Raw genomic sequence first — 14,825 nt, forward strand, 5'->3', positions numbered from 1 at the left:
ATATAATAATGATATCCAACAATTTAATAACTGTACAGAAAAAATATACAAAATTAAAAATAAACATATAAGTAATCAGTTTTTCGGATTTTTCAGCTTGGTTATTTTTTCAAACAGACAACAAAACCAAATAAGTTCTTTTATAAAACTAAAACCAAAACTGATCAACCAAACCAAAATGTTAGACGGTTTGGTTCCGGTCTGGTTTTTCAGTTTTCCAGTAATTTTTGCACACCCCTAGTTAAAATTATTTGACCAGTTCAGAAACATTCAACATGTGTGCTCCCTGAAAAACTATGCTGCGTTGATGAGAAAATTATTGATACCATTACTTCATATTAAAATTGTGAGCAACAAAGCACACAAAGAAAGTTTCTTCCTATATGATTGATCACATATATTTTAATTTATAAGAATCTTAATTGAACTATTTAAAAAAAAAAATAGAATCCATTCTACATTTATTTGGGATTTTGCTCTTCAAATTCATCTCAATTTCCAATCTTAACAATTTTCAGATCCATAATAGTATTCTGGAAAGAAGATTTAGGAAAGAAAAGCAAGTGCTATGACTACAATGGGCTCTCAAGTTGGCACCTTTGGTCTTCTTTTTCCTACTTTGTTTTATTTTTTTAAGGACAAGCAAACAAGTGTACTAAAAGGCCTACAAGGGGGAAACACCTATTGTCAACGGAATTCCATCAATTAAAATTCAAAAACAGATCATCAATAAACTGCACAAAGGAGTCAGGCTATCACAAAAAAGTGCCCTACATCCAAAAATATAACACAGAAATCTATTTACTCTATATACTCTCCAAAGAAGTCTCTACCTCTTAAAAAGCTCTCGAATTTTTTTATCCAATATTCAAAAACCTACCAGCTCAACACAACACCTCCTCCCCCACTGAAAAAAAAAACAAAGAGAAAAAAAAAGTATGTTTTCTTCATTTGATTTACATGAAAAAGAAAGGCATTCCTCACAAGTGTATATGAACCAGAGTTCAATTCAAATCTTTAACCTAGATTATCTGAAATATAATACAAAATAATTTTAAAGAAAAGTTCAAAATTTCATTCAAGTATTGCAAATTATGGGCTCAACAATAATAGTTTTAAATGCCATGCCAGAGAAAAGCTCACAAACTGCCCAGACAGGCAGAGCATATTTTGATAAATTAAGATAATATTAAAAGAGGAAAGCATCACCCCCCAATTAAAACCAATGGATGAACAAAAATATGAATAAAACAAACTGACTCTAGATCATAACAGACAATCATCATTAAGTCTCCACTCAAAATTATACAGCCAACTTGCATCAAATTGTGTCAACCTTGGTAAGATACCTCATTCGAATGTTGCAATTAATGAGCAAAACCATAATCTTTTAAAATGTAATGTCATAGATGACCTCACAAGCTGACCAGACAGGCAGAATGTACAAATCAAGATATGATTAAAAGGGTGAGAGCATCTTACCCAAATTAAAACTAATAATGAGTGAGTGATTGAGTAAATCAAGTGTTAAACAAATTGACTTTAGATATCATAGCAGACAATCACTGTCAAGTCTCAAACTCAAACTTGACCTGTTTATTATATAACCAACTTGCATTAAATTGCTGCGACCTTGTTAAGCCACCATCTGGCCCAAAAGCTTAAGCTATTAGGGAATGAGTCAACAATATGTGGCTAATAATATCTTCAATCCCTCAAAGAAGTGCAGCACCAGGCACAAAGAGCAGAGACAAACAGGTAACAGGTTGACAAATGGCAGCAACAAGGATTCAGGACCTTAAGACCTTTGACCTCTAAAGAACCAGAGCTCCCAAACCATATTAATCTACCACATGGCCCCAAAGCTTAAGCAGTTAGCATAAACAGACTAACAAACCTAAACAATGAATAATGATAAACGGGTTGCTTCACTCTGTTTGGTTCAAGAGAAGTGAAAGAGAAGAGAATGAAAATTAAAGGAGAGGAAATAAGACAATGGAAAAGGAGCTAGTTTCTCTACTTTTTTTGCTTCAACAGGAACGCAAACAAGAGTCAAACATAATTTACTATTTAACCCCCTACAGGCCTTTCTTTTAATACTGTCTAAAGGGGTTTCAGTCTTTTTGAGTTGTTTTTGGGAGAGGATAAAATGGCCATTTTTCTTCCCTTTTACTCTCCACTGTTTTTCTCCTCTCCACCATATGAAAACCAAATGAGGGAAGAGAAATCCATTTACGTCCTTTCTCTTTTCTCCATTTCTCCACGACCAAATAAATAGTTAGTGTAAATACACTACATGATTGTTTATGCATTGCTAATAATATTATTTGCAAAATTTTGCAACTTGTGTGCCTACCACAAATTTCTTCAGCATTAAAATTAACTATTAACTGACAGTAAAAACCCCTTAAAAAAAATCCAATACAAAACCAACCTCATGGTAAATGAACTAGGAGATTCTCTCCTAAAGACAACCCAATCAAGAATATGGTCATTCCAAACCTGGTAAAGCCCAGGCAGGAAGATAGGTCAGTTCTCCAAGGTTAATCTAGCCAGCTCTGATAAAGTATAACAGCACATTGGAGATCTCTTAAGAAAAAAAATATATGTACTTATTTGCTGCATTGATTGTGGACTTAAAACCAAATTACCAGCTGGATTTTATCAGATTTTGGCCCAGAGGTACGACGATTTGATTTCCCACCCTGATCAGCATTTGGAGCAGCAGCTGAAAAAAGATTTTCAAGTTCTGTCATGTCAAACTCAGGAGCCCTACAATAGTGGCAGAAACAGAACATCAAAAGAGTCCGTGAAATCATTATCTGACAACAATAATTCATCAAATAGGAAATTTTGAAGGAAAAAAAAAAAAAAAATCCAAGAGAACAATGCATACTTGGAACCTTCATCTGATTTTTGTGCCTCAGCCCATAAGCTTCCTTGCATTGCCCTCGTCAGTTTCAACCAATGATATGGCTTTAGGGAAGCTTTTTTCGCTTGACCCTGGGTCCTAGAACTTACACGTGACTGACCCCGTCCCCTTGCACTCAATGGAAAACTTGAAGGTGGTCCAGGAAATGGAGGGACATTTCCATTACTGCCAGGAGAATGAGAGTGTGGAGAGGCACCAGCAGCTTTTGATAACCCATTGGCAGGTGGAGCTGGAGGCGGTGGTACAGGTGGAGCATTTGGAGAACTATTTAGTGCGAGATTTTTAGGTGCACCGCCAGGGGGAGGTGGTGGTGGTGGTGGTGCAAAAGGCGGAGCAGTCGTACCTGTGGCAGGCCCAGTTCGTAAAGGAGGTGGAGGAGGTGGAGGAGGGCCAGCTGACGAAGCAATATTTGGGGGTGGAGGTGGGGGAGGGGGAGTGGATAAGGCCTTGATGGTGGAATATGGAGAAGGTCCAGAAAAGGAAAGGGCCAGTGGAGGAGGAGGAGTTGAAAATGGGGGTGGAGTTGGCGGAGGGGGACACGATGTTGTTGGGGGTGGAGGTGGGGGAGGGGGGCATGATGTTGGGGGTGGTGGAGGTGGGGGAGGGGGACCCAATGTTGTCACGTGTAGATGTGGGGGAGGTGGACGCAATTTTGTGGGGGGCAGATGTGGGGAAGGGGGAGGTGATGTTGTGGAGGATGGAGGTGGGGGAGGGGGACGCAATGTTTTGGGGGTTGGAGGTGGGGGAGGAGGATGCAATGTTGGTGGAGGTGGAGGTGGAGGTGGATGAGATGTTGAAGGGGGGGTAGGTGGGGGAAGGGGACACAATGTTGACTGAACTCTATCCTGTAATGAGGTTTCAGGTTGGGTAAGGGAAGAATACGTTTCTTTGGAAGACATTGGACGATGAGGACTTGAAGAGAGTCGGGAATGGGGAGGAGGGGTTGCAGAAGCTTTATCCAGAGTATCGACCAATGGTAACAATGAAGGAGGTGGTGGAGTCGTTGAAGCTGATGGAGATGGTGACAGGATTGACATAGTAATGTTCTGCATAGATTTAGATAAATGTATACTAGAAAGCGCTGAAATAGCAGGGGAAGCCGGAGATACTGTCATCGGATGACTGATTTCTTCACTATTGGATGCAGTATGATCATGCAACAAAGCAGTTATACCAAGGGCCGATGGTGCACTGTGGTATCTTGAGATGGGCACAGATGACCCTTGCAAGGAATTGGAAGATGATGCTGGCATAGACAAGGAGTTCTTAAATTTCCGTGGGGATATGATCTTTGATTGAGCAGGCCGCTGAAGAGCAACCTGCAGCTCGTGGGGCACTGCCTTCTTTCCCATCAAATTTGCATCTAGAGCTGCTTCAACAGAGGGCATAGATTCTTTCCCTGTAACTAAAGATGTTGGGATTCTTAAGTTGTTTTCCAAAACATTGGGCTTTTGTTTCTCCATATCATTTCCAGGAGTTGATTCCCACAAGATACTGTCCGTCTCCGTCCTCTGAGCACATAGAGTCTCCATTTTTTCTTGAAGAATATTCGACCCGGTGATTTGCTGAAGCACATTTAGTGCTGCATCAGTCTTCGAATCTAGCCAATCTACATTGCTGAATATCTCTTGAACCTTAGCGAATGCTTCCATAGGAAGACCTTCTTTCTCCTCCACACCGGGCAAATCAATCGTAATAAGAGAAGTGGCAGCATTCATCTCTGAAAACAGAACCTTCATCCAGATACAAAAAGTAAAGTTCCCATGAAAAGAAAATAATTGCTGCAGCACTAAACATATTCAAGAAAATGGGAGAGAGGTATGTACCTCTGCTCGGAAGTCCTTGGGAAATTGATCCTTAACATTCCATAAGATGTCAATTTCATCACGATTAAGCATTAAAATGTTTGATCTAATGAAGGCTGTGTTGAACATGACTCGGAACATCATCTCTTCACGTTCCAAATCATCATCCAAGCTGATGCACTCAAGTACGACATCACCTTGAATATGGCAATGGATGTCAATCTTGATTAATTCACAATCTGCCTGCAATAAAATATTGAAATTGCGAAAAAATTAGAGGCCAACAGAAAGTTTAGCATCACTAAAAAAAATAAAAACAAGCAGCCCAGTGCACAAATTGAAAATCTTTTTTTTTTTGGCAATATACGAGTGTTCTTGGGAAATAAAATGAAAATAAGAACCAAAACACTAAAAAATTGAAAGTTTTGAAATTGTTAATGGAATATATTTATATTTATTATTATGCATCATTTTGCCCATATCATTCTCTCCCTTCCCCCTCCCTCCATTCTCTCTATAAGAAGATCTGCAGCTGCAATAGGCAGGAGGACTGGGTCGATTGTAGCTCATGAACCTTGAGAAGAAGTTTCTGTGGTAGAATCCATTGAAATCTGAAGGGTGGGAGGTTGGGTAGACAAAAGGTGAGTTTGGGCAAATGGGGAAGCAATGAAGGGACTGATTAAGTAATTATTAATACAAAATTATTGGCCTCGTGTTCACATTTTATGCCACTCCCAACACCAAGTGAGCAACAATTTTGGGGGAGATCAGAGGTGGTGGCAGAAGGTAGGACAATCACAGGTATATAAGGGGCTTTGCAGTGTGGCTGATGAGTAGGTGCTTGCAGCAGAGGGGAAGGGGAGATCCATGGTGGTGATGGATGTGGGAGGTAGGTCTACATTGGTGGTCGTGATCGTTGATGGCAGAGGTAATACTGGAAACTCTTCATCTCTTGCATTGCCACAACTCTTCGAAACTACCATTTTTGTTCTCAAAAGTTGCAGGAACACCACAAGATTCTGCAACATTTTTAAATTTTCATGGAACACAATGTATAGAAATGCTTTGTGCTGCCCAAACTCATCATTGTTGGCAATAAAAATGGAATAACAGGCAATTGATACCAAAAACACCTGTTACACATTGTTACTGTGCCCTAAGGACCTATTATTGACCTTTTAATGTAGTACAATCGCTTTTGTGCAATAGACAAAGCATCAACATACAGATAAATTTCAGACTAAACCTATTGTGCTTATAATTGGGGTCAATCAACCAATAGAGCAACTAACGAGCTACATACTCCATCTAGGCTGAGAAATAAGATTAGATGAATGCAATTTCAAGGACCCTACTTCCAAGTTAAATTTGAGATTTTTTTTTTTTTGACGGCTTGGGCTACACAATGGGAGGTAGCCCATCTCCCATCCCATATCCCTTCCCGCACCTACCTCTTCTTCCCCCCCCCCCCCCCCCAAGGGGGGGATTCAAAGTTGGTATCTCCAACATGGAAACCCCAAGCTTTAACAGATGTCCCCTCAGGGACATGTTAAATTTGAGACGAAACAAATTCCCAGTTTTAAACAAAGTATACTTGTATATAATTAAACAAAGAAGGTGAACCATAAGACGAAAAAACATACATTTTAGGGTTGTTTAGTCTTTCTGTTTTTATTCGCACTGCAATGGAAGTGATGATTTGTCTAGGTTGCCAGTTTTCTGTTTCTGCTGTCAGTTTTTAGCTGTTGACCTATTGACACAGTACTTCAAAATCCAGACCTCAATTTTGTGCATTAAGTCATTCCATACACTATTTTTAGTTTAAAAATTCAAAAAAAATAACAATGTGAAGTTAAAAATATAATCTTAAAATATTATGAAATTTTGGAAAATAAATAAGTCATTCAAAAATGTCTTCACCATTTTTCAGTTGTCATACACAATAGGCCAGATTCTTTTTGGAGCACAGAAAAGGTGAGTTTAAAATTTTTAATAATTATGTAAAATCATTATAATTCTGTTTTTATTAAAATATTTATAATTTTTATTCTTGCATTTTTCATTACTTTTTTCTAATTTTTATTTGATTCAAGGACAAAAATGAACAAACATTCATTTAGGTTTCAAAGGTTCCTTGTTTTTAGTTTTCAATTTCAATTTCTGATTTCTTTTTCATTTCTGGGTTCTGACAGCAACAACAAATGGCCCCTTATTGAATGTATTGAGTTAAGTTTTACCGAAATTAGAACCATGCAAGAACTCGTATGTAAGGTTCACTGGAATACACAGTGTCCATAAGGAAAAGGCAGACAATAAACTAAGCCCTAAGGGCAGGATGGGACGGAAAAAGAATGGTGCTAGTGTGGTACTAATCTATCATCATCTTGCTGACAAGGAAAAAAAAACTTTAGAAAGAGAGAGAGAAAGATTATACGCCAACTCTTGAAGCCTGAACAGTAATTTTATCAAGTGTGAAGATAAATGTCTTATAAATAGCATCACTATCTCAGATTTTAAAATCTCTAAAAATTCAAATGGGATGTGCATCATCAAAAACTCATAATACTTGCAATAAAGGCATCCAACTTTCCATTTGGGAAGCAGCATATTTATGGATGAAAAGTACACAAGTAACAAAGAGAAATCAACTCCAAAAACGAAGTCTTTGCACCATTCTTACTAAGAAATTCTTCAACATCATTGATGCTTCTAAAAGTGAAAATAATAAAAAGGCCCAATCAAAGGGGAAAATAAATTTTATAACCAGGAATAAGATTTAAATAAGAAATTTTCCTTCTAGACAAAAATGTCAAGTAGGCGCTTTACCAAAAAGTTTTAAGTTATTAGGTTTGTGGGATAGCAATGTATATCAAGCATTAACACCCCCCACCCCCACAAGTGTAGCCCCATAGCATGTGGAGAGGAAAACATATGATGAATAACACCCATTATGAGATGTAAGATATGACATATTTAATATAAGTGAACATGAAATAAGCGTGATCAACAAGAATAGAACTCCAATGCCCCCTGGCAACCATAATTCAAACACTGTGTCAAGTCAAAAGCCACAACAAGGTAAAGTATTGAAAAGAAAAATAAACTGCAGATAGAAGTAGAGAGAACTAACACCACCTGCTTGAAATGTCGAACAACTTTGCTCCTTTTTGGGGTCGAAAACAGAACTTTGGGAGTTCGGTCAGCAGCCATGAAAGGATCTTGTCCATATATTCTGAATATTGGACGGCAACCCCCCTTTCCATCCATGTTAGGAATAACTCTGAGAATGATGCAGTCCAATGTGAGTGCCCTATCAAGTGGTGGCCATTCTGAGCCCACATTCCTTCTTGAAACATACTGTAGATACCGCAGCTGAGAAGGCAAGGGATTCAGTGGCGACATCAACTGCAAAAACTCACGAGGTGCTTGCTTGTAAATCATGTCCAAAGTTTTTTGTTCCCCAGTGTACTGCTTCCTATAAATCAAAAGAGCTGCCAACATAAAAGCCAAAACAGGCCACCCACCCCGTTCACAATGCATTAAGAGCACATTCTGTTGGCCAAGTGAAAGCCAACTTTCACTTGATCTCAGAAAGTGGTGGATCATCTCCATTGTGAGTATTGGACAACTTTCATAGTGTCGAGGATAGTCCATTACAGTCATATCATGTTCAGACAATATGCTAGCAATCTGACTTTGGTTCTCTCCCTCCCGAAAGTTGAATACCATGAATGAGGCGTCAGGGAAGTAGTCACGGAGCTGGTGCACTATCCCTCCCATGTAAACTTTATATTCGTCTTCTTCCAAAACATCTGTGGTGAAGCAAGAATCGAACACTATGCATACCACAGGGAAAAAAGAAGAGGGATTACAATTTTAGAAGCCAAAAAAAATTTTTATTGTACCTTGTTTAAGTAAAGAAACATGAAAATACACATCACCTTTTCTGTGTCATTCTAACTAAGCATTTACATCTACAGAAAATTATGCTGGTCGCAAGATAATAAAATTACCTAAAATGGTGCAGACTTTAGAACAAGATGAAAAGGAATTTCAAAACAAAAAATGGAGAAATTGCACTTGTATAAGACAAACATTTTTACATACTCAGATAGCATAAGAGGCATTAATTACGTTTTGCACTATTTTTTCTTAAATAGGGGGATGGTTGGAGTTGCATTTGGAAGATGTAAACTAAAAGAAATCTTGAACGAAAAAAAAATCTCATTAAAAATCTTTTCCAATTAGAGTGAACATCCAAAATCAGTTGAATCCATTGAAGAAATTTAATTGGAATTCCAAGGTCTAAAGTTTATAAGAAATTACATAAGTGATGTATTCATAAGTTGAGAAGAACTAGTAAAAGAGCTTAGGAAGGGTTCAACTTGGAACTTGGTATTGGCTGAATTTCAGGAAAAACTTCCACAGATTTCTTCAGCAAATGGGGTACACATAAGACATACTGATTGATTTCTATGACTGATTAATGCGGGAACAACAGTGAGAATGTTGATCATCGTAAACACTATAGCAAATCGCGTCTCAGTAATGCACTGACATTGACGTTCCTTATGTTCTCTCCCAAACTCTGTTTCCGAAAACAAAAGTAAAACTGAAAAACAACAGCAGCTCCCTAGCTTTCTACAGCGTGTGTAAATTTCCATAGAACAGTAGAAAAAATCATAGATTTTAGAAAGCAAGTATGAATCATAAGAACAAGTTTTGTAACATTCAAAATTATAAAGAAATCTCAATTCAATATTCTGCATCATACAGTCTCAAACAAGTTTTAGTTTGACAACACCAATAATTAACATCAATGCAGAATACTCAAACTGCTGAAATCAAGTGATTGACATTCAACCAAAAACCAAGAAAGACTCCGAGCACTACAACTCAGTAAAGTTAAAATCCCACGAATGTAGACGTACCATAAACCCTTTCGGAAATCTCAAGAAGCCCATCCGGCGGCTTCCGGTAGAAGAATTTCCGAAACAGCGCCATGTTCGCGGAGATCAGATAAAATCAGAAAACGAGAATGCCTAAAAATGGTGCAATTCAAGACCCATTAGACCCAAACGCAAAATCCGTTTCAGCTCATATACCCAGATCACAAAAATGCAAAAAAGGGGAGAAAATGGATCGACGAATCATCATGGTACGAAAGAGAGTATGGATTCGGGAACCAGAGGGCATGAATTTTGCTGGGGCTCTAAGGGACACTTCTGTTTGCGAAAATGTCTTGGCATTCACACTAGTATCAGAAACTTGGCTTTCAATGGGAGGAAAACAGAGGTGGGGAGAGAGAGAAAGTGGGGGAATGCGTGGGATTCCTTTAGGGGTTTTATAGGTTTTTTAGAGAGAAAAAGAGAATGAGAAGATTCAGATAAGGAAATGGGCATGTGTGAGGATCTCTGGTTTGTCTCTGTCGCTGGACGTGTTTGTGTCTTTGTTTACGACTTTTAGGAGATTAATGCTTGATAATGATGTCTTTATTATTCTTATTCTACTCTCTATCTCTCTCTCTGCGAAAGCTCAGATCAGATCGCTGCTGGGATGATAATTGCAGTGGCACGTGTGTTTCGAGGAAGAACGAGAGGAGGATATTTAACCTATTCAACGAGGGCTTTTTGGTCATAAAAATATCTTACGATGCAATATGTAACCACAGGACCGAAACAAGCAGAAAATAATAATAATAATAATAATATTAATATTAATTAATAATGACAATAAACAAGGATTTATAATGGGAAGTAATATGATAGCAACTTAGATGGAAGAGGATATAATACTAGAACATAAATTAAGAAAGGGATTACTTATTGCGGTATAGCTCCTATAAAAAACAGGAAAGATGACTTAAATGGATCAGACATTTGTAACGTAGGTCACATAGGATGCCAATGAAGAAGAGTGAGTTAGTTACTGACTTGAAATGAGATTGTCGGTAAAGATTTAATAGTTCTAAATTTATTAAAAAAATTATCCATGATCGCATAAATTGGTAAAAAATAATTCATGTAATTGATCTCATTTAGTGGGACTTGAGACTTTGTTTTATTGTTGATATAACAGCAACAGTACAAAGAATATTAAAGACACTTTATATTTATTTTTAATAATAATTTTTATTTTATAAGCAAACGGCAGAAAAAGAAAGAGGAACAAATTAGCCATTTTTTATGTGAAATAAGAGTAAATTTGTCATTAAGAAAAAAATAACTGCAATTATATTTTCTATAGTGTCAATAGCACCTCCTTTTATAACCTGCATGCTAGTTATTTGATTTTTTTCATTTTTTAAGTGGTGATTCTTTTAAAAAATAATTAAAATAAATTAAAAAAATTGACAACAAATATATATTTATCAAAAATTGGGGCATGAAAAAAATCATTGTCCATAACACTATTTTTTTAATCTTTTCTAAGATAATTAATTAGTGTAAAAATACATGGCCACATGATATCAATATGAAAGCTAATTTTATGTTCGTCAAGGAATACTTCATTTTCCCTCTATGTTGAGTGTTGATTTATTACAACAATTGCATTGGCTGTTCGAGTTTCCAATAAGTAAATTTTAATATGTGACTTCATAATTTTTCTATTGTTAAATGTTTGTTAAAATGTCTTGAAGTGTTTTTTTTTTTTTTTCTAACATTTTATCTAATATTAATTATGTTTGGATTGTGATTGAATCATTTGTGATTCAAAACAAAAACATCTTCTGATATTTCGTATACAATGTGAGTATTAAAACCACCCAATAGTTTTTTGTAATTTATTTATTTATTTGGTAATATATTCATAGAATTAATATTTCTTTTGCAATTGGCATTACTGATTAAATTAACAATACCTACATCCGGTTTAATAAATAAAATGATTGATATTTCGAAACACACCCGAAATAAATTGAGTAGTATATTAAAATCTTACCATAAATTTATAATTTAATTTGTGCACTTACTAATAATGTTTAAATTAATATTTTTATAACCACTAGTAATAATCGAATTAATAATTTATGTAACCACTTATAATAATTGAATTAATTTTTTTACAAAAAATTACTTAATAATAACTGAATTACTTTATGAGATAATAAATAATTTTACAAACATGCCATAAATAAATTGATAATTTTGTAATTTAATTTTTTAAGTGCTAATTATATTTGAAGTAATATTTTTTTCCACTAATACTAAGAATTGAATTAGTAAATTTTTTTAATCACAAATAATAATTCATGTATGTACCAATATATAAAACAATTATTATTAAAATCCTTTCACTAAAATAATCCATAAATAAAGATTATGTCATTATACAACTATAGTGATACCCTTAGCCTCCAAAATCCTCACACATATTTATGAAATTTTAAATTATTTTATTTTTTAATTTTATATTATGCAATATTTCTCAAATTTTAAATAATTTTGAATAAGTGTTAACTAAAAATTAGGTGACAATAAGTGATTCTGTTCTTAGGATTTTCCAAATTAATTTTTTATTCAAACAATTAATAAAAAATTATCAATACTTTTCTAATGTAAAACTATCCCAATTTAGACTAAATTAGTAAATAAGATAAGCTTAATTATTTTCATAAATTTAATTATACTATTAATAACATTATCGAAACATTTCATTATGGTCTCAATATGTTTTTAGGTTTAGTTAATTTTTTTTTTAAATGTAGCTCTTAGTTATTTAGTTTTTTTAATTTCTTTTTTATATAGATTTTATAAAAAATAATATGATATATTAACTTAAATTATTTTATCTTTTAAATTAAACCTAATAAAAAAATATTAATTTATTCTCTTAGAATTGTATGAAAAAAAATTTAAAATTTTAATTTTTAACTCCAAAATTGCCAATGGTACTAAATGTTGAAAGGCAAAAAACTAAAATATTAATAATAAAAAGATAATTTTTAAAATTTTAAATCATTAACTTTAAATTATTTTTAACTTTTCAAATATTTAAATTTCAAATCTATACTTAATTTTGTGCTTAATATTGTATAATTTTGAAATATAAATTTTTCAGTTTGTGCATAACATAGAGTCTTTAGTATAGAAAAGTAGAAAATGAGATTGAGCAAATGAGTATTTATGTTTTAAATGAGCAAGAACTAATTTTGTAGAAAATTTATATCATAATCAAAATTTGAATTAATAAAGAATATTAATATAAAGTAAAATTTTCATTATATAGTTTTGAATTAACACAACATTTAATAATAAGTAAAGTAAATTTTCCCTTATAATTTCAATGATCCAATCAACCATTATAAATCTTTAACTATCACAATATTAGCTGAATTAATTTTTCAATATTTAATATACTAATGGACATGATAATTGATGCCATGCCCCGAACCCCGTAATGGAATCCAGGGGTGAAAATGTAACCTAACATGTTCTTGTATCATACAAATTATCACAGATACAGTACAATGGATGAGGGTCCGATCCCGTAGGATTCTCAGGTACCCTAAACACATTGTTAGCTTTGGTGCAATCCCAAGAGGGGGGTGAATTGGATATTTAAAATTTATCGCCTAGGTTAAACCAGATAAACAGTATTACTTAACCTAGGGTTTGTTTTTGCAAATGTAAACCTAATCATTCACAATATAACATACACGTGCAATAAGTAAATTGCAGAAATGTAAGTTAACACGCACGATATGTTATCGAGGTTCGGCCAATAGTGCCTACGTCCCCGCCTCTAACTCGCAAGTCAGAGGATTCCACTAATAGCTCACTTAAGGGTGGAGCTGCACCGTTTACAATCAGGTCAAATTAACACAGGGCTGACCTCAACCTTAACCAGGTCAATTAGCGGGGCTGACCTCAACCTACACGCCTTAACAGGACGACACACCTAGCTTTTCTAACTGGGTCTAAGCCAATCCGGGACTATTCCAAGGCTAATCTCCCTCTTCAGGCCCGTGCCTGGAAATACAACAAATGTGTATAAAATTTGTACACGGAAATATGCTTCTAGAAAAGCAGATGTGTGCACCAATACAGCTCAATCAATAAAGCAAGCACTAATGACCTGTAGATATGTTCAGTGCTCTAATGTGTGTAAAACACTCAATCAAGTATGATAATCAATTAGGATCTAGAGTGTGTATCTAAGCAAGATTTGAAACACAATATTCGAATATCACAAAATCAGATCAGGGTTTCAAATATGCTAAGCAAGATAGACCAAACAAACTCAATACGATATTTCAATGTTTAAAGTGCAGTGAAGTTGTTTGAAAGATTAGCTTTTCACAAAAGGATTTTTGCACATAAAATCTAGGTTTAGGTATCTTGCAACAACAATGCAAGAACCACAACCCTCAAAGTCTTTCCACATAAGATTTATCAAATAAAATCCGTGGAAGAACTTTAGGCTATACTCTCAAATAAAATCAATCAAACTTTATACCAAAAAAAAGTATTAGCTAGAGAGATTACACACTATAACCTTATAGAAATACTCACAATGCTTAGAGAAATAAAGATTGAAGAGTATGTGAGTGTTTGCAAGAAGTTTTTGGCTAATATAGGGTTTTGAGAGTTGAGAGAGTTTTGCCCTAATCAAGTTTGCTAATCCCCCTAATAATGATAAATGAATGGGTATATATAGGCAAGGAGGAATTTTTGACCGTTGGGAACATATTGGGCATTATTAAGAAAGTTTTAAATCATTTTAAAATAATTAACCCTATTTAAAATTTGTTTAACCGCGGTAAAAATCAGGGCAACCCGAGAGGTCCGGTAGACTAGAAAGGTTTCGGTTGACCAGGAGGATTTTGAACTGAAGGCTCGGTCGACCATATATATGTGTTAAGGGCAATTTTTCTAGGTTCGGTCAACCAGGAGAAAAATGAACTAAATGGTCGGTCGACCGGGATAGGCGATTTTTCAAATTAGCGCAGTTCGGTCGACCAGGAGATTTTGAACTAAATGGTTCGGTCGACCAGACAGTTAGGGCAGCTCCCGAGGACCCTCGGTCGACCAGATAGTTGTAGTACAAAAGCTTTCGGTCGACCAGATGGTCAATTGTTGACCCAG

The 14,825-nt window shown here is 35.1% G+C and overlaps 1 protein-coding gene across 1 annotated transcript in view; it reads right to left on the reverse strand.

The window, feature by feature from the left end:
* Positions 1-10,321, reverse strand: part of LOC131152294 (formin-like protein 18) — a 41,762-nt gene extending 31,441 nt beyond the window's left edge. The window contains exons 1-5 of the mRNA XM_058104110.1: positions 9,669-10,321; positions 7,873-8,573; positions 4,759-4,980; positions 2,897-4,665; positions 2,652-2,772 (exon numbers count right to left, since the gene is read on the reverse strand). Coding sequence (XP_057960093.1) covers positions 2,652-2,772; positions 2,897-4,665; positions 4,759-4,980; positions 7,873-8,573; positions 9,669-9,741 — 2,886 coding nt within the window. The 5' untranslated portion in view covers positions 9,742-10,321. The remainder of the gene's footprint in view (positions 1-2,651; positions 2,773-2,896; positions 4,666-4,758; positions 4,981-7,872; positions 8,574-9,668) is intronic.
* Positions 10,322-14,825: the final 4,504 nt, after the last annotated feature.

The sequence above is a fragment of the Malania oleifera genome, chromosome 3 (assembly GCF_029873635.1).
Source record: "Malania oleifera isolate guangnan ecotype guangnan chromosome 3, ASM2987363v1, whole genome shotgun sequence".
NCBI classification, from domain to species: Eukaryota; Viridiplantae; Streptophyta; class Magnoliopsida; order Santalales; family Ximeniaceae; genus Malania; species Malania oleifera.